The following is a 26,402-nucleotide window of genomic DNA, read 5'->3' as shown; positions in this document are numbered from 1 at the left end:
TTCCACGATCGCCCACCCCCCTAAACCCTGCTTGTGCCCCCCCCCCCTTTTGTCCATATTTGGAGTTTTGGCGGACGTGACGCTGCCAACATGGCGGCGGTCAGGGTGTCCCGGAACCTCCCACCGAGCCTCAAAACGGCTCTTCAGAAACAAACGGGTGACGTCACGGAAGCTCCGTCCATAGTTTTTACTGTCAATGGTTTAACCCCACGTTTGACCAGAGCGGAGTCAGACGGATGATTCAGGTCTTTCTGTCTATCGAACACTAACAGTGATGTCGTCTGATAAACATCAGCAGCCTGACACGTCAGTCTGGCTCTGTTTAACTCTGACATGTTGTGTCTTTCACTTTGTGGGCTGTGCGGGGTTAAAACCACGCCACGTCTCTGTGTACATGGGCATCAGTATCATCTCTGTATCACAGCCAGGCGCCACTTAGCTTAGCACATGTCAAACAGGCCTGCAGCCGCCATGTAAACAGAACTTCAGACTTCTGTGGATACTGGGATTAAAGTGTAACCTGTGGAGGGTTTGCGGCGACCTTTAGCCCAGGTATGCTTCCATAAACAATCTATAGGTCAGCAGTGCTTCTTTCTTTCTACACAGTTCTGAGTGTTGACAGGTAGACTTCTCAGTTTGTCTTCTCTCAGCAGCAGCAGCAGCCTGATGGTCCCTGTTTACAGCAGCGATCCTGTAGTGCTGTGATAGGACCACAGTCATCGGCCCTTCTGGTTTTTATAGCTTCATAAAAAGATCAAATCTTTACAAACATTTCCTTCCGATGACTCGGAGCAGAAACACAGCGCTCATGATGAAACAGCATTTTGGTGCTGCCATCATGTGTGTGTGTGTGTGTGTGTTATCTAACCAGGATGTTGGACGTGGAAAAAACTAACCGATACAAGTGTCTGTGTGTGTGTGTGTGCGTGTGTGTGTGTGTGTCGGTGATGAAACTGCTGACTGGAATTTTTGCATTAATACTCATACAAGTTTCCTATTAGATTAAAGACAGGTGTGCAGTGAGGAAGGACAAAGGAAAGGGTGGGGTGTGTCTCACGGCTCTGGAAATCGACCTGAAAATAAATAATACATTTAATATTGTCTGTCATATTATAATACATTGGTATTCTAACTGTGTTGTAATGCTAACGTCATCACACTACATTACGTTGTTGTAACAGGAAGCTTCCGTATGTTCCTGTGAGGACAACATAACACAGGACCACCTGAGGACAGACGCTTTTTCTCACACTGACAGCTATGAAAAGCCGGACGCCATCTTGGCTACTAACAAACAGCCGTCATGGTAAACAAACAACACACAAGATAAACAGGATGCTTACTGTGTTAATGATCAAGAGGCTATGCTAACTAGAGTTAATAAATATGTGTTGTGCCACAAAACTGTTTGGACAGGTGATGATATTAGCGTGCTAACATGCTAAACAGTGTGTTAAGTTTTACAGGATGTTAGCGTTTCAAACAACTACTTTTACTTTTTGTGCTTTGGCCATCGTGAAACAGTGTGTGTGTGTTTGAAACAGTGTGTGTGTGTTTGAAACAGTGTGTGTGTGTTTGAAACAGTGTGTGTGTGTGTGTGTGTTTGAAACTGTGTGTGTGTGTTTGAAACAGTGTGTGTGTGTTTGAAACAGTGTGTGTGTTTGTGTGTGTGTGTTTGAAACAGTGTGTGTGTGTGTGTGTGTTTGAAACTGTGTGTGTGTGTTTGAAACAGTGTGTGTGTGTGTGTGTGTTTGAAACTGTATGTGTGTGTTTGAAACAGTGTGTGTGTTTGTGTGTGTGTTTGAAACAGTGTGTGTGAAACAGTGTGTGTGTGTGTGTGTTTGAAACAGTGTCAGTGTGTGTGTGTGTGTGAAACAGCGTGTGTGTGTGTGTGTGTGTGAAACAGCGTGTGTTCGTGTGTGCATGTGTGTTTGTGTGTGTGTGAAACAGTGTGTGTGTGAAACAGTGCGTGTGTGCGTACCTGGCTTAATAACATGTTTGTAAATTTCGAGTACACAGGTTGTCAGAAACAGAACTAGAATTTGAAGCATGACAAAACTTTTGTTGTGTAACATGTTTAGTAGGAGCTAACATTCCTAAGCTAGCTACTAGCAGCCCTCCTGAGAACTATATGAGAACTATATGGAATACCTCAGTGTTCATGACATGCAGGTAACACACCTCTCATGCTGCTAGTTAGCTTAGCACAAATGGAGAAAGAAACACATTGAGCACTGTCCAAACTATAAAAACCAAAATGTGAAAATTGTGGATGGCTGGTCATGCTAAGGTTGATGTTGCAGGACACATAACAAGCTAACAGGCTAATTCTGCAGCATAATAACAGCCAAATGAAAGTTGTCAACACATCACTGTGTCAGTACAGACTGGAGTAAAATGAAAACACTTCCTTAAAGGGACATCTGTGTTTTTTTTCCTCTTGTTTATTCTAAAATGAGGAAGAGGTGCAGCAGATAAGGATGATGAACGCTTTTTGTTTTTGTTTCTCATCTTACTGTGACTCTCCTTACATGGTAGGTCTGGTCTTGTTCAGGGGAGGGTGTTGGCACTGGGTGTAGGTTTCCAAGAACCAGAGTGAGAATGAGGATTGAAGGAACACATGAACGTCCGGCGAGCGTCTGGCTCGGCTGCATTTCTTACAGACAAATCGCATCCGTCTATTTTGAGCTCCGCTCACTTTCAGTTACACACTGACATTTTATCTCCTTTCAGCACATCATGCTGTTTTTAATGAGCCAGTTGACACGTCATCTCTTTTCAGTCCTAAGCTAACTTTAGCTGCCATGTTAGCATTTAGCACATTGACAGTAAAAACTATGGACAGAGCTTCCGTGACGTCACCCGTTTGTTTCTGAAGAGCCGTTTTGAGGATCAGTGGGAGGCTCCGGGACGCTCTGACCGCCGCCATGTTGGCAGCGTCACGTCCGTCAAAACTCAAAATATGGACAAAGAGGGGGAGCACTAGCGGAGTTTAGGGGGGGCAGGCGATCGTGGAAGCAGGAAACTCGTGCTGTGATACGGCAACCGTATCCGGCAAACGCCCATAATTATGCAGAATTTAAAATCCGAATATAATTAAAACGAGTGAGTTGTAAATTGTATCATTTGAGACCAGAGTGGTTTTTTGTACCTGGCTGTGAATATGTTCATTTCTGCTGTGAATTCGGCCATTTTAACATGGGAGTCTATGGGAAATGACTCGCTTTTGGAGCCAGCCCCCAGTGGTTGCAGCATGAACTACAAGTTGTGACACTTCCGCATGGGCTTCAAGTCTGAGCCCTGAAGGTTGCCGCTTGATTTAGCAGCAGTGTGCTAATGAAGAAACAGGTCAGCGGTCAGAGTGATCTGAAACCCCGATCAGACTAGATGCTACAAATGCTAGCATTGCAGCTAACAGCTGGAGTCTTGTTTCAGCAACATTAGCCAACAAAGTACTGCTAATTCATCACTCCCGCCCAGCAGCGGTCAGTAAATCCTTCTTGTATCTCTTTGTTACTTATTGTCACAGCTTGTTAGCTTATGCTCTTCCACAGCAACCAACCCAGTAGTGTCTCCACTAGGACAAGATGGCGCCCTACACATTAGAACTGTGACGATTTTAATCCTGCTTCACTTTGGCCCCGTTCACACTGGAGAAAGTCATTCCAGCTTGAGTAGGATTGAGCCCAGACAGCCTTTAAGCTGGATGCGTTCAGACCTATTTTCAAATCTGGCTAGCACACACTTGTGTCCGCACTCAATCCGGCTTCATCCAGCGTGTTTGCTGTCCTCCAAACCACTAGGTGGCGCCTTGTAATATACAGAGTCCGTTCAGGCCACGGTAGGACCGCGTGTGCGCATGCGTCGTGCGGTTTTTTTGTCCCGTGTCGTGCCCCGTGAACTGGAAGTAGCATGTGGCTAGCTGGATTCGCTAGCCACATTTGTGTTCACACCTGAGCCACATTTGAGCCAATCCGGCTAGATCTAGCCGGATTGAAATCAAACTGGATACAGCCGGATTCAAGGTGTTCACACTCAGAAAAAAAACATCTGGATAGGCCCGATTCCCGCTTTAGCCAGAATTTTTTCCCCAGTGTGAACGGGGTATTAAGGTGTCAGACCTGTGTTTAATCTTTAGATTGATAATCTGTCTTTTATATTATGCTAACGACAGTCAGTTTGAGTTCCTCTTTACATCTTCAGCTGACTTTTAGTCTTGTCCTCACCTGACTTTGAGCTTCAGCAGTTCCACTTCCACTTATGCAGTATGTGTGAATGGAACATTTAAAAGCATCACACAGCTGATTTTCCATGTATCTTCAGCTACCTGCTGTTATTTAAGTGAAAACTTTCATCCATGCTGTGTGTGTCCTCTCCTCTTTGCGGAAGAAGACGTCAGCGTCTCTTTACATTACAGCAACATCAGCAGGTGTATTTGCACAAGTGAATAATGAACTAAAGGTGCAGATATGTGTGTCTGAAGGGCTGGTGCAGTGTGTGGAGGAATGTGTAGTGACTGTATGACAGCTCACACACAGGTCATGTAACGTGTGCACCCTCAGTGTGTGGAGTCACCGAGCACATCAGTCAAACTCTGCTGCCTCCAGTCATACAGTTCATGTAAAAGCAGCCGGGCCCTTTGTTGCTGTGTTGTTGTGTTTACAGAGGTGACAGAGACCTGAGCACAGTGTGGGTGTCTGGGGAAGTCTCTAGCAGTGGTTCCACGTGGGGGAGTGAGGCGGTGCAACCCTTCGTTTCCACTCAGTCACTTTCAGTTCTTGTGGGCTCCTGAAAGCTGATTTAGCTTCAGAATAATTTCCATCACACACACACACACACACACACACTGAACTCCTCCACCTACAAAACTTAAAAAAGTATTTTTGGGAAATTCAAAGTGTTGCGTGGCGACTCTTTCTGAAGAACTCTTAAAGGATACTCTGACATTTAGATTCTTGAAGTGTGTGATTAAATCTGAACTCAGCAGCTAAAGGACGTTCTTTAAATGATTCTATATAAGAACGAATAAGAATAACGTATCCACCTATCAACCTCTGTGGCCACAAGATGAACTGACTGCAGTTCCACAAATGGTCACTAGAGGCATGCTCAGTCCCCATAGATAGACCGCTGTGTTAAAATGTCCAACTTTACACCATAACTGACATGTTTACAGCCTGGAACACAAGCTTTGGATCACCCCGCTGTGATTGACACTGCAGATGCTGCTTGGTATTGTGGATGTAGTGAGCTAGCGTGCTACACATGCTAACTCGTCGGTTACCGTGGAGAAATGTCTTGAGAAATGACTTGATTTTATGACCCCAATTTATTGTCAACTAATCATTTTCCCATTTGTTCTCCTGTTATTTGTTGTTGTTGGCTACAGAAGGAGGAAATGACGCTGTGGCCGGTCACCATGTGGAAGTGGGTGTTTTGGCGGAACAGTGATGATGACGCTTCACCTGTCGACTTCCACTGTGCAGACTCTGGCGTCTTTCTTTCCAACATGGCCGCGTCTGTCGGTGAGATATTTGGCATCACATCTGTACAGTGGGCAGAGGTGGAGCTGTGTGGTCCCTCTGTACACACATACATCTGTATTTTAAATTCATATTAACAGACAGAACTCGTGTCCCGCAGGGCTTCACCAAGTGAAAAGCCTTTTATTTCCATCTGTCAAACCTTTCATAAGGTCAGACCACAGTTAAATCATCACCTCAAATCTGAGCTGAAGTGAGACCATGAGATCAGATCAAATGACAGGTGGGTGGAGGGAGACACCAGGTGATTCCCTCTGCACAGTGGAGACACGCTCCACCCAACCATTTTCCATGCAGACATTTTGCAAAGTGTACACCCACACCCACCAGTCACAAAAGTCAAAGGTGAAATATTAATCATTTGCCATTTTCTTTTTTTATCCTAAATCAGGCAGCAGGGTAAAGAGTGTGGCGGAGCTTCAGAGGAAGTCAGCACAGCTAAGATGAGAGAGGGGAAGTCTGTGGTGGTGTTCAAAGTGGAAGTGAAGAAGAGTGTAGAGAATGATTCATATCCATGTAGAAAAACTGTTTTATTCATGTAGACAGTGGAGGTGATCATCACTAGAGCCCAACCGATATCACATATACATCTGTACATGTTAACATGAAAATGTCCAAATCTGTGCCGGAAGTGTTATATCTGCAGTTCCTTCAGTGTCCACTAGAGGGTAATTCCAAAAGTTAATACATTCCCATAGTAACTTTAAACACACAGCCATGATACAAAGACAGATTTACTCTCTGTGAGTGGCTGTAACAGGTGGCGCTAGCTCCCCGCTTCAGCTCCGTTTCTTTGCCTGTATGAGGATTAACCAGGAGTTTAGGTGGGATGCTCAGACTTACAGACTCTTCGTCCATATTTAAGGCTTCAACTCTCAGCCAGTCTACAGAACATGCAGCAGATGACACATCACAGTATTGCTAACTAGTTGTTACTATGTGGAAGTGAATGAACAACCATAGTTTCCCCTGATAATGAACACGTGTCCCTCATGCTTATTGTGTCTGATCTTGGCTGAAACATTGATGCAAGTTAAAAAAAATGGTTCTATCGGTCGGGCTCTATTGATCAGCTCATTTATTTTTAATAGTAAATCATCAGACATGTCGGACTGAACACACTTCAGGCTCCTCCTCCTTCATCTGTATCTGCTCCTCTCCTTGTCCTTGGACTTCTTCGGGGAGTGGCTCCGGCTCCGGCTCCTCCTGTAGCTGTGGCCTTTATCGCGCCCCTCTTTCTCGTGTTTGACCCGGGACTTGCCGTGTTTGTGTTCCCGGTTTCTGGAGCGCGATCTGGAGCGGGAACGCTGGCGGCCCGTCTTTCTGTCCCGCCTGCTGCTGTCCTCGCCATCCTGGAATTATGAGGAAGGAAAAGACAGACGGACACGTGAGGAAACGATCAGCTACTTTCTCTTCAGAATTTTATATTTGGGGCTTTTTTTTCTTAGACTAGACTAGTTATGTGTTTACAACACTTTCACACATAAAACCAAAAAGAAAGTGAAGCTTTAACCCCTCAGAATCCTGTGTTCCTTCCACATTCAAAATAAAACACCAGCTCCTGCTCCAGAAGGTCAGCGGTTCGACCCCAGCTCCTCCCTAGTCGTTGTGTGTCCTTGGGCAAAGCACTTTACCCACATTGCCTCCAGTGCACTCACCGGTGTATGAACGTGTATGAATCGGCGGTGGTCAGAGAGGACGTAGGCTCACCTTGGCAGCCACGTCTCTGTCAGTCTCCCCCTGGGGAGCTGTGGCTACATCTGTAGTTTACCACTGTGTGAATGTGGTGTCCATGAATAATGCTCTATCTCAGTGTAAAGCGCTATATAAGATTATTATTATTATTATTATAGCCTGATAATTCAGTGAAAGGTGCTGATCTCACACTAACAGCGGTTAGTTAACAACATACGTCCTTGTCCTGACTTTTCTTTGTCTGTAGCTTGCTGCTCATTTCCTGGCACACGCTCTTATCACATTTAAAGTAGTTTATCTTGTGCGCAGTGTGCCGCTAAGATCAGTTACAAGAACAATAAGGAAAATGTGAATATCATGGTTACATCAAAAACAACAAGGACTAACACCAGGCTGCCAGCGACTCCTTGTAAGTAAACACAGGCTAATGCCTGGCAGTTGGTCATGAAGCCTTTCCAAACATGCCAGCTGCTCCGGTGTGGACAGTGTGTAACTCTTTATCCATGTCATCATGGCTTGTGTGTGTGTGTGTGTGTGTGTGTGTGTGTTGAAGGAAGTGAGGTATACGTGCACGAACCCAAGGATGTTCAGAGAGTAAAGGAGTCATGCAAAGACTGCTGTGGACAGGAGTTACCTTGTGCTTTTTAGACTTCCTGTTGTCCTCGTCGTCCGAGTGATGATGGTGTCTCTTCTCCCGGTGTTTCTTCTCAGAATGCCGATGGCTTGTTGCCTCCTCTTCCTCATCCACTAACAGGTCGTACTTGGAACTTTTGACAAAGTTATGGAAATCTCCAGGAAGTTGAGTGAATACTGAGAGGTTTGCCAAATCAAACTGAAAAAAAAAACATGTGAGCGACAACCAGCACGTACAGCTGCAGTCTGCAACGTGATCTTACAGTAGTGTTACAACCAGTGGTGGAGGAAGTACTGAAGGTTGGTACTTAAGTAAAAAGTACAAATAAAGACATTAATGGATGGACCTGTGTTAGCAGACAGCAGCTAACTAGTTAGCTAACTGAGCCAGAGCACCGGCATCATGACTGAGGCTCATTATAGAAACACAGCTGGCAGCGTGACACCACCTCCATGCAGAGTCTGACCTCACATCAGTCCAGCACTGTGTTCATCACATGGAACAAGGAACTACAGACACTGTAGAAATGTAGTGGAGTAGAAAGTACAGGTAATAGCTGCAACATGTAATGGAGTAATGTGGAGTATAAAGTATGCACTATTATTTTTACTTAAGTAAAGTATAAATATATAAAAATTTACTTACAGGTACAGTAACGAAGTACAAATACTTAGTTACTTTCCACCACTTGTTACAACAGGATGAGGAAAAACAGGAAGCCCATTAACACACAAGGATACTCTTGTTTGGGCTTCAGTTGATCCTTCAGAGCCAGTTTGGATCGGCTTTCTAGGTCCTTCTCGTAGGCTTTGAAGTCATCTTTAGTGTACTTCCCTCCTAGGAAACAGAGAAAGCCATGGATGAGAAGTGAGGACAATGTTCACAAGCTTCCATCACGTAGCCTGTTCAGCTATGAAAATATTGACAAGTATTGAAAGCATGCAAAGCTCGGTGGACTCGCAGTACCTTTCCCTTTCCATTTGATCTTTGCAACTGACTGGCTGAAGTCTACGTGAATACGTCGGTCATCGATGAGCACGTTGTCCATTTTGAAGTAGGCCTTCTCACAGTCTTCTTGCTGCAGAAACAGAAGTGTTCAGACATCACTGAATAGCTGTGCCAAGTTTGGATCAAAGATTAAATCATCACAGCCCATTTATTGTACATCTGTAACATGAAAGAAACACTTAAAAAAATACAGTGTTGGGCCGTTTAAAGGATTCTTAAATAAATCTGCACTCCTCAGCACAACTAGGGAGCCACGACTGTCTCAGTTGTGATCGTCACATGACAAAATTCAGCATATTTTTAGCTGATGTGCAGGCTTGTGTGCTGAGCCAAACAGGTTTGTGGAGGCTTTAAAAAAGGAAAACAGTTAAAGCAATATGCCTGTATTGTGTTGTACATGCCATAGTGAACAGTAAGCTGACAAACACCAAACATGTGATCAGAGAGGAACAGCAGGATTATATGAGTCTGAGTCAAATCAATTCATCTGCAGCGCCCTCTAATGCTTTAAATATTCACTGCACTCGGTCATTTGTACCATTATCACCCGTGAAGCTGTAGGGGTTGTTGTTATGGATCAATGAGAAAATCCTGCACCTCAGTCCCAATGTAGCAGACACTGTCTCCACAAGATTCCCCAGAGTCACTCGCACCCACTGAACAATAATTCAGGTGCTTATGATTGTGTAAAGGTGTAAATTAATGCCACAAGGAAGTCGTGCTTGATCAGATAAAACTGTCGTAAACATTTCTATGCAGACAACACCCCAGGCTGATGGTAAATATAGTATTATATAATATTTATCTAACTTTCACTCTCCTGTCATACTGTGAGATGATAACAAATCATAACAACAGCTCAGAGATTATGACTGATTTCAGTCATTGACATCCAGCAGGGGTTTTTTTCCCAGTTGTTAGTTTAAGATGATTAAAAATCCTGATAAATATTTGACCATGTCATGGAGCGCTCATAATAATGAGGCTCTGATGGCTGCCAAATATTGCCATGACATGTGCAGTTTCCACAGACTTTATATTGCGGTTTAGAGGGTTAAATAGACCAGCTCACCTTTTCGAACTCAATGAAAGCATAACAGAGGGAGTCTCCAGTCTTCCAGTCTCTGATGACCTCACAGCTACACAGAACAGAGACGCACAATAAATGGAGGTTTATCATAACAATATGTAAGCACATGTTAAATTAGGACCAAAACAAACATATGCTGCGTTACCTTTTTATAGGCCCAAAGCGGGAAAAGATGATTTCCAGGTCTTCGTCCGCGGTGACTGGGTTCAGTTTGCACACGAATAGCACGTTCTCTGGAGGCCTCACATCTGCGTCAGGGAGGTCGCCCACCTGGAGGAACATATGACAGAGGAGTGTGTACACGTCTGAATATGTGACATCTTAGCAGAAGACTTGACAGATGATTTATTTGTCTCACCATCTCCAGCAGGATAGCCTGAGTCTTGGCCTCCTTCTCCTGCAGCCTCTCCTCCAGTTCCTCGGCTCCTTTCCCATCCGCGTCGTCAATCGCTTCATCCGCTCCAATGCGACCACTCTGCAAGCCCAAGGCAAAAAAAAACATCAGTAGTTATCTAGGCAGCATCGACAATAATTTTTTTTGGCATTTTGCACGTGACGCTTTGCTCACATCTAGCTGCTCTTTAGTGGGCTCTGGTGATCGATCAGGCACAGGCAGGTCAGGAGGGTCATCAAACGGGTCTTCGAGGATCACTGTGTGGTTAATCCTGGTGATAAAATGACACAGTTCCCTTCATACCATTGGAAAACTCTTAAATATAACAAATGCTACCTTATACGTGTACATGACATGTACTCACCTAATGTCCTGAAATGGCACAAAATCCTTGTCAACAAATGTCTCGTTAATTTTGGCTAGGACGTCCATGCCTTCTGTCACTTCCCCAAACACAGTATGAACAGTATCCAGATAGTCCAGGTTCTCTCCAGTTGTGATTAAAAACTAGGAAGAAGGATACTATTAGATCATGTGACACAAACTGTAGGAACACCGGATCGACATACTGGCCAGATGTCAGTCGACATATCAGACATATGAGTATTGATTAGGGCTGCAACGAGTACTCGAGTAACATTCGAGGGCAAAATGCCACGACAACTAATTTAGTACTCGATGACTCGTTTAGTGACGTCATCGGGGATGACTCTGTTGTGGCATAGCGGGACGATCAGCTTTTGGGCGCAAAAGGTCCCGGGTTCGAGGTGCGGGTGAGCCGTACACACACACACACACACTTTTACGCGTGATCCGAGCACTCGAGTAATCGCCAAAATAACAGTATCCGAGTATCAAAAATACTTGTTTGTTGCAGCCCTAGTGTAAATGAGCATTTCATTCACCTGAGAACCATGCTGGTCATTCCCATTATTCACCATGGACACCATGCCTTTCTTCTTGTGTTTGATGCGGGGTACTTTTTCGGCATCAAAATAGCGAGCCTGGTCCCCATAAAGTTTGCTAATAACAGAGAGGAGAAAACAGCTCACTTTGTGTTTGACCTATAGAGTCAACAACAACAAGAAAAAGTGGTGAAAATGACTGACCTGTAAATGGATTCTCCACCACGGCCGGTCCCAGTGGGATCTCCCGTCTGCAGAATGAAGTCTCTCTGGACAAGAGACGAACACACAACTTCAATAAGCATCTTTAACAGAGGCGGACACAGCACATTTAAGCAAACCTGAACACAATAATCAGCCATTGTGATTATTTTAAAGACAATGGCACCCTCACCAGGAGAGATGCATCTTGTGTGAGTCATATTTGAACATATATGAGATTAATTCACATCTTTGTACATCGTTTAGCTTTACCTGCACATTGTGGACGAGACAGTAGTTGTAGTATTTTATCTTGCATAGTTTCACAAAGTTTAGGCAAGCTGCAAAGGAAGACAGAGTTTAGTGTTAAACCGTCAGTCATTACAATTTACCGAGTTCTAATAATAACCGGAGCTTATTTCACGTAAAAACACGTGTGGCGTAGACTATTCTAGTTTTGCTTTGTTGTAGAATTAATGTAAAGTGAACAGTAAACAAATGAATCATTAGCGAACAAGCTAACAGCATTAGATTAGCAGCAACTACTCATTTGGTAAATCATTTTAATCGTGGTTAACTGAAGCAGTGTGTAGTTTATGGAATTAGTTGCTCTTGTTTTCATCACTGCTCTGTTTTTCTTACTTTTAGGCCGTTCTTCTGTAAACAAATCAATAACAATATCGCCCAGCGTCGTTTCAAGGAGCACCGCCATGCTTACATCCCAAATCTCGCGATACAACACAACGGGAAATTCCCGACGCATGCGCAGTTCTTCTGTCTTGCTCAATGTTTTTGTTGTAGTCTTGTTAGCTAAAAACGCGCTGCTGGTAAGTGAAGTGAAGTCAAACCCAAAATGGAGATGACAGCGCCAACGGTGTGTGTTGTATTACTTCTCTTTGCCGCGGTGTCTCACACGGAGTCGTTAACGAGGCAACTGAACACGGTAAGACCCGAGAGAGGGCGGCAAAAACATCGACATAATGAGATGGTGTGGATGATATTAGCCTAGCATTAGCATTAGCTCACTGACCGTGCAGCCATAGCTGGCTAGCTCACTGACTGACTGACTGACTGGCGGACATTGGTGGCGTTAAACCTCAAGCCTGTTTGTACTTTCTCTTAAAGGAAAACATTCTGATTAACGTGACAGCAGGGACCCTGGCAGATACACAACTGCAAGATTCCAACAACTTACAGGTATACAGCACAAAACCGGGAGTTTTTTATTATTATTACGAAATACCGGTTATGACTAATAACAGCCTGTTCTGTTGTCTGTTAGATCAATTTGAACATATCGGTGGGGGACGAGCAGGTGTTGGTCAATGACATCCCTGTAGAGTTGTCAGGGGTCACTAGGTTCAACTGTCAAGCACTTCTCTGTAAGTTTTCCATTGACACGGCCACTGTCATGATACAGCTAAGACATGTAAGCTCATGTAAAAACAATGCGATGCGTTCTTTCAGTGGACAGCATCAATGGAAGCAGCTCCTTTGAATCCGGGGACCTGGTGTCGACTGTCACCCGGGTGATGGTGAGCCAGAACAGGCTGTACAGCGACTCAGAGGAGGTTGTGGCTCTGCAGGTGTTAAGTGAAGTGATCGAGATGGAGGGCAGAGAGGTAATACAGCTTTCGCCTGTGACTTCCTGTGCTTCAGAATGTAAACATCGTCAGTGACGCAGGATAATGTGTTGTGTCCTTTAGGTTCAGCAGCCTGAAATGTGTGAGGTAAAAATACTGATGAGCCCAGACTTCCAGAAGTTGGCTCAGTTCACCAACATCTATCCCATCGGACACAGCGAGATCTTCAGGGTTCCCAGAGAAGAAGATGTGGTCGTCACAGATCCACCAAATTCTAGAAAAGGTTCCTTTCTTTGTCCACGTGCAGATTCTACATTGTGTAGATGTAACGATGTATGAACTTTTCTATGCTTTTTAAATCAGACGAAGAGCAGCTGATCTCCCAGACCACCAGCCAGTATCCTCTGAAGCACACGGAGACCACCCAGGAAGAGACTGCAGCTCCAGGCAAGCTCCCAGAGACTCCCCTGCGCATGGACCCTGACCTGCTGTACGATGTTCGATACGATGACACATTTGAGGACAGAGAGTCCAGTCAGACTGATCAGAATCAGATGGAAACTCCACCCAAGGAATTTATATCTTCTTACTCTGTAAGTCTGCTCACACAGTGATCAAGAGCCTTATTAATATGAAAGTAGATTCTGTTTGCTGAGTAGGAGTCATTTTTTATTTATATAGAGCTTTAGATGTAAGTTTAGGTGAACATGTTTGAAGCTGAGATATTTGGGAAAACCCCCTACCTCTCCGCTTTAGCTGGGTAAAGGAGGAGGAGAAGAGGTAGACAGGATGAAAGAGAGAAATAAACATGCAGCAAACGTCATACATTACAGAAAACAAACATGGTTCTTGATGTTGTTGTGAAGGGTGGACAGATGTGATGAAGCAGTCGACTTGTCCATGCCATCAAGATGTATTCACTCCATGTCCATCCTCTTCATAGGCCATGTGTCAGTGGGTGGAGCAAACGAGAGAGCGTCTGCGGCGCTTCTGCTCAGAGTCCCTGCCTCTCTTCTTCCTGGTCATGTGGGTGGTGGTGATCGGCATCGTTGGGTCAGCAGTCATCGTCAGGATTTTGGACATGTTCTTCCCGACATGTGAACACAAGTGAGTTGGTTTCTGAACAACATATAAATACTCTGCTGGGATCTGGGAGCAAGTGTGTTTGTCTTTATCCAAACATTCATTTCCTGTTTTACAGGCACCTGTTTCAGCTAAACGCTGCCACTCTAATGCCCGAGGACGAGAAGCACAACCTCCTGGAGAACATAGAGGTAGAAGCAGAGGAGGAAGAGAAGCAGCCGTAAGCGGGGGAGCTCGGCCAGCTCCTTTCACGTTTCTGTTCTTTGATCTACAGTTTAAAACATTTGGCATGACCTGGTTTTGTTCCAAGCTTATATTCAGATCTGTGAACCACTAAAGCTTTCAGCCTCAGTTTACCCTTTAAACACGTTAGCCATTGAACAGGAGGAGGTTCGAGCTAGTTAGCCTAACGACTTCCTAGAGGTGAGGGCGGCAAAAAAAAAAAGGGCATTTCCTAAAATGTCAAACAATTCCTTTAAGCCAATGTTTATCAAGGTGTCCTTACAGTACTAAGTGAGCTACATCCAAAACAGGCGTTATGTTTCCTTCTGACACTTTGTGTATGTAGCAGTTCTGTGTAACAGTTCACGCTTTTTTATGAATCAGTCATTGTGACCCACAACTGGAAAAAAATGAAGAAACTCTAAATGCACTAATTCACTATATGTATTAAGTGACACAGACACGTCTGTACAGACGCTGAGGACAGCAGATGCTCTTGCAACGACTTTATTTATGTTTTATATGAGACGGATACTCATGATACGTAAATTTACGAGATGCAGCAACTTGTTATGAGAATCCGATCACTCGTTTATGATTTAGATAATGATATAATTGGACCCACAGTTGGAAAATTCTCAAACTAATTGGGTGTAATTTAAGAAAACGATCTTTGTTATTGAGATAAATCAACATGTTCTCATGAGAACACACAGACAAAGAGTCACGCTGCCAATTGTAACTAAAAATGATTTCCAGGATGGCCGTTCTCAGCTTCAGTTTGTCTGACATCATTTAAGAGAAGAGTATCTGTGATAAATAAGGCAACGATCAGAGGAGACTGTGCAGATCAGCATGTGTTGTGTCACCATCTGAATGTCATTAATGAGAAGCTCCTCCTGCGTACTCTCCAGGTTCTGTCCAACTGTTCTTGTCTTTCTTCGCGGTGCCTCTGCGAGTGTTTTGGGGATTTGTTCACTAAAGGAAGGAAGGGGAGGGTGGGGGTGTTCTGCTGTATTTTTTGTTTTGCTTGTGTGTGGCTTCCTGTTACTAATACTGGTGAATGTATGTGACATTGTTCAGAATGTCTATGCAGCCGCACCCCAAAAAACTTAAGACCACAAATTTAAATAGTTGTTGCTGTTGGTGTCTTTGGAGAGAAAGGTGACTGCATTCAGTCTGAAGGACCAAAAAAGGTGGTTAAACGTAGCATCGACACATTGGTGTACGTTATTTTGTGCTTCTTAAAGACACCCTAAAGACGTCGGATTGTGTCCCTCTGAGCTGCTGGTCGTCTCCCCCTGAGCTCAGTTCAAACTGCAGAATGCATGACGTTAGCAAAAAAAGAAAAAAAGGTGCATGTGTAGTGTGTTAGCTCGTGAATGCACAGCTCGCCATTCTGTCGCCAACATTAACCACTAGGAAAATGATGCATGATGACTCAGAACAGCAGTGCAATCAAATGCCTCAAAGTCCGCTCTACACAATCAGAGCTCTGTAGAGAAATCACGCCAGGCATGAATTCAGACGTGTTACTGAAGAATTTCAATCTTTGAATTCGCTTTTTTTGTTCGAATGGTGTTACGTCCATGTAATATCTTTTTGACATCTGTGTGCATACATTGTATGACTTGGAGCTGGGCTGTGTGTCTGGGTCTAAAATAAAATAAAAAATAAAAATCAGGCTGATTACACGCTTTCCTCATGACCATCTCCCTGATGTGTCGAATGATTATTGATTACTGTGCCTCCCCTGTGACGCAAACAAAGTCCTGTGATATATTGTTAATATAAACTTTATTTATAGAAATATCTTGTTAGTGTTACGGAAAATGAGAGAAAAATGTAAATAAAAGTGCAATAAAAACAAATCTGATTGGCTCTGAAGCATCTCGACAAATACAACGAAACAAAGACAATGACACTTAGAGGAAGTAGTGGTGAAACTTGGTCATGGTTTCTGTTTGTCTACATCTGATTGGTCTTTTCTGCTGATTTCAGAGCTCCCACCGCTAAAATAGTCCTACCGATTCTTCAAGTTAACTTTTCAGAGTAAGATAATCACATCGTGTTCAAAGAGGTGATACTTTAAGTGCACTTGCTGATCTAATATAATAAAACAAAGCTCTCTGTTACCTGATTACACAACCGCACTAACAGTTCAGACATCATTTCCCCTCCTCCTCCTCCTCCTCCTCAGCAGGATCCAAACTCTTCAATCCACTTCTCGTACTTCTCCAGGTCGGCCGCAGATACAGATTTGGACACTTTCCTCAGAGCTGATTCAAAGTCCTCCATGGTGGTGGGCATGTGCATCTCGTCCCGGGAAATGTTGCGGATCTCCTCCGGCGTCAGGCCCTCGATTCTACGCCTCATGGCCATCAGAGAGGCGTCCCTGTAAGATGACAGGAGATGCCCGGTTACTATGAACTACAGGCTTTAAACTGGTTTAAAGGACGCCTTCATATTTTAACTCTGACCTGCACACGTTGGTGATGTCGGCTCCTGAGTAACCCTCCATCTGCTCTGCGATCTTGTCCAAGTTCACGTCGCCGGCGAGCTCCAGTTCCTTCAGGTTTATCCTGAGCAGCTCCACTCGCCCCTTAGCTGCAAACATGGAGGCAAGAGTGAACGGAGCGAGCAGGAAGTGTTTCTGTAGAAGCTGTGACAGGTCAGAACAACCAGCCAGGCAACACAGACGACACAAAAAAGACTGAGGACTTCGTCACTATGAAGCCATGATTGACTCACATGACAAAGGTTTGTGTTTTTGGCTTTCAATGATCTTTGATCAATGATCAGTAGCAGTAACAGTTTTCAGCTTATAGATAGAAAAGCCTGTACTTGAAGGCAGAGGGATGTAGATCCTCTTCTCCAGCCTTCTCCTCAGAGCCTCGTCGATGTCCCACGGGAAGTTGGTGGCAGCCAGCACCATCACCATCTTTGACGGGTCGTCGTTCTCCGACGCCCCACCGACACCTGAGCAGAAAAACGGCAACAATAACATCTAAACACAATCTCAATCAGGAGACGTCTGCAGCTCAAACACAGATTAGATGCGGATCGTACCGTCCATCTGCACCAGCAGCTCCGCCTTTACTCTCCTGCTGGCTTCATGCTCCTCCGAGGTCCCTCTGCGGCTGCACATGGAGTCAATTTCATCAATGAAGATGGTTGTGGGGGCGTAAAAACGAGCCTGTGCGAGGATGCGTCAAATGACAAGGAAGGCAAAGGGATTGGCAAAAGCTTTTTCTCCAAGTTATCCACCCATTTTAGTGAAGCGCATTTTATTTTCGACCACTAGAGGGCCGCCAGAATTCTCCAAAATCAAGCTTACCATTTCAAAGAGCAGGCGAACCAGCTTCTCCGACTCTCCTCTGTACTTGGAGGTAAGCGTGGACGAGGAGACGTTGAAGAAAGTGGTTCTGCATTCTGTAGCGACCGCTTTGGCCAAAAGTGTTTTCCCCGTGCCTGGAGGTCCCACCATGAGCACGCCCTACAGCAGGAAGTGACTTCATGTAACACAGCGACAGTAGAAAACTGTACACACGGTCTCTTCAGTCAGTACCTTCCATGGTCTTCGTATGCCTTTGAAAAATGCTGGCATCCACATGGGCAACACCACGGCCTCTTTCAGGAGCTTCTTTGCATCCTCCAAGTCTGCAATGTCGTCCCTGAAGAGACAGATATGCAAGAAAAGAACTGTTACAGGTCAGATTAGACGGCGTTCTAATATTATTTTCACGTGTTGGCACACCGACCATTTCACACTTGGATTCTGAGATATGATGTCTCTCTCCAGAGCCTCCACGAGGTCTTTATCATATCCTGTCCCATCAAACTTTTTCATTTCTTTCTCCTGGACATCAGCTTTGCTCTGATAGGGAGACAAAAGTCACATGACTCTCCTCAGGTCACCAATGCAAAAACTGGAACGACGGGTTTGGAAGCATGTAAACAAAGTGGACACTGTTTAATCAGCAAAGCAAATAGTGGTGTCTGAATAATATGTAAGGCTATAATAGGAGGCAGGCAGTGAAGCCATCACGCGGCCGGTGTGACCTCTGACCTTGTCGTCCTTCGCTTTGCCAGCAGCCTCCTTCGCTTCTTTGGATTCCTTCTTGTCTCTGCCCTTGGGGGGTTTGCCTCTGTCCCCGTTGGCCCCTCGAGGCGAGTGCCTCTGCTGGGCCCTCACAGCCACGCTCAGACGGTTGTTGGCAGGTTTGCTCTCTTTATAAGCGTTAGCAGGACGCCTGACAGGACACGGAGAATGTCTGTGAGAGACGAAGAGTGACACAGTGCCGTTAACAACGAACATTTTGATCCGTTTGTGACATTTGTCATGTAGTGTAGAGAGATACTTTATTGATCCCCGAGGGGAAATTTTAGGAAAACAAGGTAAATAAATAACAAGTAAATTAATTCTAGTTCCAACGTGCATGTGCAGTATGATCCACTAAACACCCTAAATTAGAAATATTACCCTGTCAGGCTTTTCAGAGGTCCTTGAACGCATCACATGCAACAATTGGAAAAAAATATAATCAGATCTACTCAGCTTTATTCATTATGGCTCAGTTAAAATGTTTAGAAATCAACTTTTTTCTATGATTTACTGTGTAAACAACACAAGTGCATTCTACAAAAATAAGCCGTGTGGGATTTACAGAGCACCTCAGCGGAGGGCAGAGCAGGAACAAAAGGAGCTCACATCAGGGACTCATGTTAATCTCCATCATATGACTGTTGTACACCAACAGCAATCTGAACACAGACACACCTACCTTGGTTCTACATGCACAGGCCTGATTTCACAGTCGTCGTGGTTGCTGGGTTTTACAGCTGCCATGTCCAGCTGAAAGCTCTCCAGAGAGGACATCAGTTCCTGGACTTGTCGTTTCTCCTCGTTGATTTCATGCCACACCTGAGAAATAAAAAAATATATATAAATAAATATAGACGCTGACGTCAGAAAAACACAGAGTGTCTGTCCTGATGTTATCCGACAGCCGTCTTTACCTGCTGCCACCCCTGCTGTGTACTGCTGTCTCGCACGGTGTACACGTTTTTCTTGATTTGCTCCAGCAGCCCATGGTAGAGAACGCTGGCTGAGCTGTAGTTGCCCAGCAAGGCGTATTCACGAGCCAGCTTCACATTCTCAAAGATCTCTTGTAGACTCATGCTGCTGTGGAAACACAGTGATTACACAGTGTTATTGTTGAACCACATCTAAGCCTAAATTCTGAGCCCTCAGAATTTACTCGAAATATCTTTGGGCATCCAGATCCATGGCAAATATATATATATATATATATATATATATATATATATATATATATATATATATATATATATGTATATATATATATATATATATGTATATATATATATATATATATATATATATATATATATATATATATATATATATATATGTATATATATATATATATATATGTATATATATATATATGTATATATATATATATATATATATATATATATATATATACACACACACCTTATACCTGAGGAAGCGGTCTGTTTATCTGTGTTTTAGCCATTAAATCTTAAAGATACATGTCATTGCTTCTTTGAATGAAATAATAGATCAAAAAGGTTCTTGTTCTTCACCCTCTTTCTTCTTCTTCCGTACGTTTTGAGCCATTCAACTATCAAAATGTTCATCTCACAGAGGACATTCTGGGTCAACTTCAAGTTTTTTTCTTTAAAAAATTATAGTTTTTCAAATATTAAGCAATTTCTGCATCATTTTTAAACATGGGAGTCTATGGAGGAGCCTTCAAACCGACGTCCAACTTTGACATGTAACTAGTTCCACATGCTTCCAGCTACAGAAACCGTTCAAACATCATTCTGTTCAGCTCTTCGAGGGCTATTAAACTTGTATTCGGATTTGTTCAAATATGGTTCGTTTTCAAAATATTAATGCAAATTCAAAAGCCTTTTAACATTGAAGTCTATGAGAGAGAGCCCTTCAATGAGGGCCATCTGCCAAATGTGTCTCCTCCTAATTAAGATTTAGACTACTTTTCAAAATAAGAGCTTCATCTTTTCAAATTCTTAACCGTGTTTCAGCAAATTAAATTCAGATTGCAGCAATTCAGAGCAATGCTTCAGCTGCAGCAATCAAACTGGCATTTTCTGCAGGAAATGCTTTTTCTAGTTGACACTTTCTGCTGCTGCTGTCTTGTCACCCGGCAAAGAGACAGAAAACATAAAAGCTGTAACTTTATCTTCAGTTTCAGAATCCATAGATTAGACGGAGCCTCGCCCCACTAAAACACCACAGTGACCAAATGCGACACAAGTGAGGAGCAAACAAACAAAAGTGGATATTAAGCTGATATTAAACTTAAAACTGCTAAAATAACTTTATGAAGCTAACGTGCGTTCCACAGTAAAGACGTAAACTTCAGCTAACGCATCCTTGACTTTGGATTTCAAACCGGGTGTCTTGTTTTTAGCTTCTTCCTGCTACATGACGTATAAAAAACACCATCTTAACCGGAAGTCAATCGTCTTTCAATATTGAAGTAACAATATGAACAAAATGTTACACAAAACTGTTTAGTAAAAGGTTTAAACTCAACTTTTCAGATGAACACACGCTAAATCCTCGGAGCGGCGCCTCTGACGAGTTCCGCTGTGGGCGGCGACAGAACGCAGACATTAGTCCGGTTTATCCCGGAAGTAGCCACTGCGCATGTTCTGTATGCTAAGTGAGAGTTTTGACTTCCGCTTTTGATTTTCAAAATAAACATGTTTGGCCAGAAATTGAACAAAGTATTACTTAGATTGCTTTGAAAATCTGTTTTATTATTATTGAATAATTATTTACATACTGTAGTGTTTTCAAAAACAAAAAAATAATATAATACCAAGCATATGTTTTATTCAAAAAATATATTTAAAATCAACTTATGCAGTCAAGATTAATAACAAATTATTATTAAAAAAATGTGTGTGTGACCACTTCAGTCTTCTGACTTTATTTGTGTTGACTTTTCCTGCAGACTAACTTGGATCATCTGTTTCTGACTCGTAGTAGCTGGAAGCCCTGACCACAGACCAGCACCCACCCTCTCTCACAGGGAGCTGTTGAAGCTAAGTCCTCCCCTCTCACAGTTTGATCAGTCATGTCCGTGTCTTTTTTATCTTGCAGCTCACATCCCGGTGACCCCTCTGCATCCTCACCCTGCCACACAGCCAGTCCTGCAGCGTCTGCAACATGGCAGCACAGTGCTGCACTCTGGCTGATACTGCTGCTGTCGACCCTCCACAGGTAAACCCTCTGATCTGAGGAAGTAGAGACCACAAGACCTGGGCTCAGGAGCTTCAGGGCAGTCACGGGGGCAGCGTGGGCCAGCGGGATGCAGGACTGGGAGCATAGGTGCAGCCGAAGCTGGTTTGAACACGGAGCTGTCTGAGAAAGTCCACCGCCGCCTCCAACCTGCACCTGAACTGTGGACACTGTCAGCTGTCCATCATCCCCTCCGCTAGCAACAGTTACCAGGCACCCACCCTCTTCTTGTCCAAGCTTCTCTGTCCAAACAGCAAGTGAGTTGATGCCACTCTGGTGGGCGGGAAAATCAAGGCAGGGGACAAGTTCAGTTCTTGTAGTATCAGTTGATGAGAATAAAGCTTCAGTCAGCTGCCATGCTGCAATTTTCCCATCTGTCGCAGCACTGAACAGCAGCAGGTACCTGACAGAGGGAGGCACAGAGTAAAACAAATAGTTCCTGCATTAAGGCCAGTTTTGAGACTCAGCAGCTTAATACTCAATCTCTGCTTCACAAACATTTCTACAAACAAGATGTCACCTGTTCCCTTTATCATCCTCCAGGCTGCAGGTGGCGACACTGAGCACACAGCGCTGGTGGTAGAAAGTCTCCCACAACAACTCAATCTGACATTTAACTTCGCTGACTGAGAACAATCTAGAAAAAGACAGAAGACAGTGAAATAACCCCCAGTGAGGAAACAGAGTACTAAATGTGGGGACAGTATAAGACCGACCTGACTGCACCGTCACTGCAGGAGAGAGCCAGGAGCACACAGTCTGTCCTTACATCCACCACCGCCATGGACATGTACCTAACATTATGAAATTAAGGTTCAGCAAACCACACCCAACAACACCAGCTACACCCAACTAGATAGACAAACATCAATGCCGACCACATGAAAAATGAGATCATACTGTAAGACTTTAAACTTGCCTTGTTTCTGGGTCCATTTTCACAGTCTTGTGTCGGTTCCTCCTCTTCTCCCACTGTCCGTCCAGTCTGTGCTGGGCCACCTGGATTACCTGACAGGAAGGAGCCAGTCTCTGCCTGTCCCAGACAACTGACAGGCGGTAACACTGTATTTGAGCCCGCCCACCAGCCGACACGAGCAGGGCGGACAGAGACTGTTTGCTGCCTCCCTCTGGATGTGTTACCGCCGTCACTGTGCGGACGCTTGAGATGTGGTCTGTGATGACCGACAGAACTTTGATGTTGCCCGACACAAGATGCACCGCCAACACGGTTAGGCTCGTGTCCTCTCCTCCTGTCACCACCACCTCCCAATGCCTTCCCTCTCTTTCCACCAGGCCTCCCTCAGCTTCTATCCTCCCCAGCCTGCATACACACCCGATGCCTTTACCATGTATCCCCTCTCTTAGGCCTAATCCTCCAGTCCTTCCCGCCTTCCCCGCCCAGCACAGTGCCTCATCAGGAGGCTGCAAAGCCAGGACAGCCCCCTGCTTGATGAAGACCAGAGCTCCGTATCCAGGCCACACTCCTGTTTGAGATGGCCAGAGACTCCAAGACCGATGTCCCCCTCCACAAGGCACTGCTAGTAGCCTCTCCTGTCTCACTGGGTCCCACACCACAAAGTGGACTGCATGGAAGCCAACAATGACAAATCTGGCTTCTCGTACTTTCTGTTCTCCATCTCTAAAGCACCATTTGTCTAACTTTTCTGTCTCACACTCGTTCTCATCCTCCAGGGGAATTTCAGGGTCGAGAATCATAATTCTCTCCAGCCACTCCATACCCTTGCAGGCCCGCTGGACTCTGAGAACCTCCAGCTGGAGCTGTTCTCGGCTCTCTACACTGTGTCCAACGCTGCTCTCTAGTTTCTTTGAAGGTGTTGCACACACTCTGAAAACCCTCACACACCCGTCCCTACCTGTGCTGTAGAGCAGACCTTGGTATGCATACACTGAAGTGACACCTTGTTTTCCATGCACGCCAAACAGATAGCTGATTGGCTGCAGGATTACATCACACACCTTTGTGCTTCCTTTCTTTACGAGTCCATTTTCATCCTCAGTTTCTTTTCCATTCATTTGATCCTGAAACAAAAGCAACGACCCTCTTCTGTCTCCACACACCCAAAGCTCCTCCTGGAGACACACTGCTGCTGTAAGCCAGCGTTTAGCACAGGCAGGAAGGAGGAAAGAGGGAAACGGATTTATGTTGAGAACTAACAAACAGTCTTCATTTAATGTCACCTCTATACACCAGCGATAGACAATCCCTTCAGCGCTTGATGCTAGCAAATATACATGTTCTTTTTCCTTGTGCCATAGAAGACTGTGGATCTTCCCTGCTCCACCTGTGAGAAGATGCCCAGACTGAGGATGAGAGGTGGTAAAGACCTGTATGGATCCTGTGAGGTTTCCCACAGCGCACAAATGAGCTTTGGTGGATGAGTCTTTCACTTTTACCGTTACTGTTTCCATCACACAGTATGACTGAAATTCAGCAGTCCCCTGCCACAGGATGGTCCACTTCCCGTCACTGTACTGGCAAACTACTCCCCTGTCAGTGCAGACTTCAATCTTACTCCGACTCCAGCTTGTATTTTCATCCTCTGCTGCTGCAATACAAACCACTTTAGGCAGGCCGTGATCGGGAAACTTGAGGTCGGTTAGCTTCTCTGTCACTGCCTCCTGCACGCTCTCCTCGCTGTCATCCACTCTCCACAACCTCACACCTCCATCCGCCCCTCCAGTAGCCACCCATCTCTCTCCATCTCCTGTTCTCTCGCTGACTGCCAGTGCACGGACCCCTCCCGCCCGATGTCCCTTCAATGTGCGAACCACCCTCCCACCTCCAGTCCAGTCCCACATTAAACAGGCCCCATCTTCACCAGCGCTGAACACTTTCCCCAGTGAGAGGTGCACTGAGAACACCCTGGCGTGGTGGCCATACAGGACCTGTAAACAAGTCGGGTTCATGTCCCCACAAATTCCTCCAGGGCCCCCTAAAGTCCCGACACCCCACACGCGCACACTGCGATCATCAGAGGCTGAAGCCAGATAGCCTTTCTCTTGGAGGTAAGTGATGCTGAAGATGACACCGCTGTGGCCCAACAGACGCCGCTCAACGGAAGCTCTCTGCTCAGAGCCACTACTTTCATCTCCTCCTCCAGGTTTCCAAAGAACCAGCTGGTTGAAAACAGTCCCTCCTACTATGACGGTATCTGCCCAGGATTCATGTACCAGGAGGAGGGCAGAGTAGAGCAAACAGCCCTCCGTACAGGAACGCTGAATCAACGCATTTCCTGTAACACTGTCCAAGAGTACAACACTGCTGTGGGCGACAGCCACACAAAGCAGTTGCTGTTTGTCTCCAGAGAGCCAGCGGACATCCAGGACCCAGTCCTGCAGCTTCATAAGGGGACCCAGGACCTCAAAGTACAGCTGGTGTTCATCCTGGAGATCCAAGTGGAGCCTCACCAGCCTTACAGCTTTGCCTCCAACTACAGCCAAGTCGAATAAGTTGGGCTCAGTGGTGGAGCTCTGTCCTGTTAAGTCCAGAATGCAGAACACTTGGATGAGCCAAAATGTATTATGAACATCTTTAAACAAAAACTAAATTCATTAAAAACAAAAATTAATATTAAAAAATGCTATTGCTAACCATGTTTCTTTACAGGTCTGGGTCTTATTCCGTGGATCCTGTAGTGCTGAAGCACGTTAACTGAGGCGCAGGCATCAGGATGAGGCTGCAAGGTGTACACAGACAGGACCGGACCTTCACCTGCCAGGAAGGTAAATGGTCATAATTTAGACAAAGCAATCAAGTAAACATGAGGTAATAGGATCAGTCCAATAAGGTCATAGTGTTTTAAACCATATAGCTCTTATTTGGGGTCATTTATAAGTCCTACCCTAATGAGAACCAATGAGTAAACCTGTATGCTTACCTGTCAGCAGAAATGAATCCTGAATAAACTCCAAGCTTGTGACTGGAGCTACCAGGGCAGCTGTCTCCAGTTCCATGTCCAACAACTTTTCACTGGAGCTTCCAACATATAAAGTCATGTACTAAATGTTAATACATTAGCATTTCAGCTAGCAAAACAAGCTAATAACAGGAGCATTCCTCATTATTTGGTAAAGACCACAGAGAAAAGATATAACGTTCTTACACACAGACAGCATCAAAGACTGTTCTTTAACGTTTGCATAAAATCCTTATTGTAAAACACGACGGCATTTCAGCACCATGTAGCCATGTGTGTGTTCTTCTTCTACTGCGTTGACGTTTCCGTGTTGTTGCGTCACTTCCTGTTGTTGCTGTTGCGTCAAAGATAAAATTATATATATATATATATATAACTATAATTAATAACTATTTTAAAAAATAATATAACGTGTGCACTGTAATCCAGAATAGTTCTTTGAAGAGTTACAGTTGTGGATAACTATTTTATTTTTTATTCTGCTAGCTTAGCAGTTAGCTTCTCTCAGTGCTGAGCGCTGCTTCGTTTTCTCTGCTCAGTGTGTCGGGTTAATGTTGTGCTTTATTCCGCGGTGATACAATTTATACAGACACTATATAACATGATGTCAAACATGTATAAAAGTCATGATAACCACATGTTCCCTCGCTTACGGCCACACTACTCTGAACACGCCCGATCTCGTCTGATCTCGGAAGCTAAGCAGAGTCGGGCCTGGTCAGTACTTGGATGGGAGACCGCCTGGGAATACCAGGTGCTGTAAGCTTTTCTCTTTTGACACA

At 44.5% G+C, this 26,402-nt stretch overlaps 4 protein-coding genes, 1 long non-coding RNA gene and 1 other non-coding gene across 8 annotated transcripts; 3 read left to right on the top strand and 3 right to left on the bottom strand.

Annotated features, from left to right (window-relative positions):
- The first annotated feature begins 402 nt into the window (after positions 1–402).
- On the top strand, positions 403–7,055 carry LOC114428294 (uncharacterized). Its single transcript, XR_003669566.1, has 4 exons — positions 403–552; positions 1,182–1,306; positions 5,390–5,525; positions 5,935–7,055. It is a non-coding gene; the product is annotated as an uncharacterized LOC114428294 (long non-coding RNA).
- On the bottom strand, positions 6,605–12,219 carry ppil4 (peptidylprolyl isomerase (cyclophilin)-like 4). The gene is made up of 13 exons (XM_028396581.1): positions 12,113–12,219; positions 11,744–11,811; positions 11,474–11,538; positions 11,270–11,387; positions 10,729–10,871; positions 10,539–10,635; positions 10,329–10,445; positions 10,116–10,240; positions 9,953–10,019; positions 8,839–8,950; positions 8,613–8,709; positions 7,873–8,005; positions 6,605–6,895 (listed from the first exon to the last, which is right to left on the bottom strand). Exons 1-13 carry the CDS (start codon positions 12,180–12,182, stop codon positions 6,683–6,685), a joined length of 1,425 nt encoding a protein of 474 aa, XP_028252382.1. The 5' UTR covers positions 12,183–12,219; the 3' UTR covers positions 6,605–6,682.
- A 9-nt stretch (positions 12,220–12,228) lies between these two features.
- Positions 12,229–16,071, top strand: ginm1 (glycoprotein integral membrane 1). Its single transcript, XM_028396582.1, has 8 exons — positions 12,229–12,413; positions 12,596–12,667; positions 12,753–12,852; positions 12,938–13,092; positions 13,177–13,336; positions 13,417–13,646; positions 13,997–14,160; positions 14,255–16,071. The coding sequence occupies exons 1-8, from the start codon at positions 12,324–12,326 to the stop codon at positions 14,358–14,360; spliced, it is 1,077 nt and encodes a 358-aa protein (XP_028252383.1). The 5' UTR covers positions 12,229–12,323; the 3' UTR covers positions 14,361–16,071.
- Positions 16,072–16,138: 67 nt separating this feature from the next.
- Positions 16,139–21,044, bottom strand: katna1 (katanin p60 (ATPase containing) subunit A 1). 2 transcript variants are annotated; one of them, XM_028396579.1, is made up of 11 exons: positions 20,973–21,044; positions 19,378–19,543; positions 19,143–19,282; positions 18,428–18,632; positions 18,120–18,235; positions 17,927–18,032; positions 17,696–17,854; positions 17,428–17,554; positions 17,203–17,337; positions 16,839–16,965; positions 16,139–16,753 (listed from the first exon to the last, which is right to left on the bottom strand). In XM_028396579.1, exons 2-11 carry the CDS (start codon positions 19,537–19,539, stop codon positions 16,555–16,557), a joined length of 1,476 nt encoding a protein of 491 aa, XP_028252380.1. In that variant the 5' UTR covers positions 19,540–19,543; positions 20,973–21,044; the 3' UTR covers positions 16,139–16,554. The 2 variants fall into 2 exon arrangements, with proteins under 2 accessions (XP_028252380.1, XP_028252381.1); XM_028396580.1 differs by having other exon boundaries at positions 19,378–19,540.
- A 308-nt stretch (positions 21,045–21,352) lies between these two features.
- wdr6 (WD repeat domain 6) lies at positions 21,353–25,941 on the bottom strand. Of its 2 annotated transcripts, none has more exons than XM_028396577.1 (7): positions 25,807–25,941; positions 25,582–25,679; positions 25,296–25,415; positions 22,602–25,179; positions 22,399–22,476; positions 22,203–22,319; positions 21,353–22,085 (listed from the first exon to the last, which is right to left on the bottom strand). In XM_028396577.1, the coding sequence occupies exons 2-7, from the start codon at positions 25,655–25,657 to the stop codon at positions 21,407–21,409; spliced, it is 3,648 nt and encodes a 1,215-aa protein (XP_028252378.1). In that variant the 5' UTR covers positions 25,658–25,679; positions 25,807–25,941; the 3' UTR covers positions 21,353–21,406. The 2 variants fall into 2 exon arrangements, with proteins under 2 accessions (XP_028252378.1, XP_028252379.1); XM_028396578.1 differs by having other exon boundaries at positions 25,811–25,925.
- Positions 25,942–26,267: 326 nt separating this feature from the next.
- Positions 26,268–26,386, top strand: LOC114429275 (5S ribosomal RNA). The gene has a single exon (XR_003669650.1). It is a non-coding gene; the product is annotated as a 5S ribosomal RNA (ribosomal RNA).
- The last annotated feature ends 16 nt before the right edge of the window (positions 26,387–26,402 follow it).

The sequence above is a fragment of the Parambassis ranga genome, chromosome 24 (genome assembly GCF_900634625.1).
Source record: "Parambassis ranga chromosome 24, fParRan2.1, whole genome shotgun sequence".
Lineage (NCBI taxonomy): Eukaryota > Metazoa > Chordata > Actinopteri > Ambassidae > Parambassis > Parambassis ranga.
Note: the sequence above shows the minus strand (reverse complement) of the source record. Positions and strands in the feature narration are given on the sequence as shown.

What these genes read in the sequence shown, in the direction of transcription:
- katna1 (XM_028396579.1), bottom strand. Translation starts at nt 19,539, where the DNA reads ATGAGTCTACAAGAGATCTTTGAGAATGTGAAGCTGGCTCGTGAATAC. An exon ending in CACAGCAGGGGTGGCAGCAG is followed by an intron (nt 19,283 to 19,377) that starts GTAAAGACGGCT and finishes TTTATTTCTCAG; the next exon opens with GTGTGGCATGAAATCAACGA. An exon ending in GCAAAGCGAAGGACGACAAG is followed by an intron (nt 18,236 to 18,427) that starts GTCAGAGGTCAC and finishes TCTCCCTATCAG; the next exon opens with AGCAAAGCTGATGTCCAGGA.
- ppil4 (XM_028396581.1), bottom strand. Translation starts at nt 12,182, where the DNA reads ATGGCGGTGCTCCTTGAAACGACGCTGGGCGATATTGTTATTGATTTG. An exon ending in GGTGGAGAATCCATTTACAG is followed by an intron (nt 11,388 to 11,473) that starts GTCAGTCATTTT and finishes CTCTGTTATTAG; the next exon opens with CAAACTTTATGGGGACCAGG. An exon ending in CAACTGAAGCCCAAACAAGA is followed by an intron (nt 8,006 to 8,612) that starts GTATCCTTGTGT and finishes CTTTGTCAAAAG; the next exon opens with TTCCAAGTACGACCTGTTAG.
- ginm1 (XM_028396582.1), top strand. Translation starts at nt 12,324, where the DNA reads ATGGAGATGACAGCGCCAACGGTGTGTGTTGTATTACTTCTCTTTGCC. An exon ending in AAGATTCCAACAACTTACAG is followed by an intron (nt 12,668 to 12,752) that starts GTATACAGCACA and finishes GTTGTCTGTTAG; the next exon opens with ATCAATTTGAACATATCGGT. An exon ending in TCGAGATGGAGGGCAGAGAG is followed by an intron (nt 13,093 to 13,176) that starts GTAATACAGCTT and finishes TGTGTCCTTTAG; the next exon opens with GTTCAGCAGCCTGAAATGTG.
- wdr6 (XM_028396577.1), bottom strand. Translation starts at nt 25,657, where the DNA reads ATGGAACTGGAGACAGCTGCCCTGGTAGCTCCAGTCACAAGCTTGGAG. An exon ending in CAGACCTGTAAAGAAACATG is followed by an intron (nt 25,180 to 25,295) that starts GTTAGCAATAGC and finishes TGGACTTAACAG; the next exon opens with GACAGAGCTCCACCACTGAG. An exon ending in TGCAGTGACGGTGCAGTCAG is followed by an intron (nt 22,320 to 22,398) that starts GTCGGTCTTATA and finishes GTCTTTTTCTAG; the next exon opens with ATTGTTCTCAGTCAGCGAAG.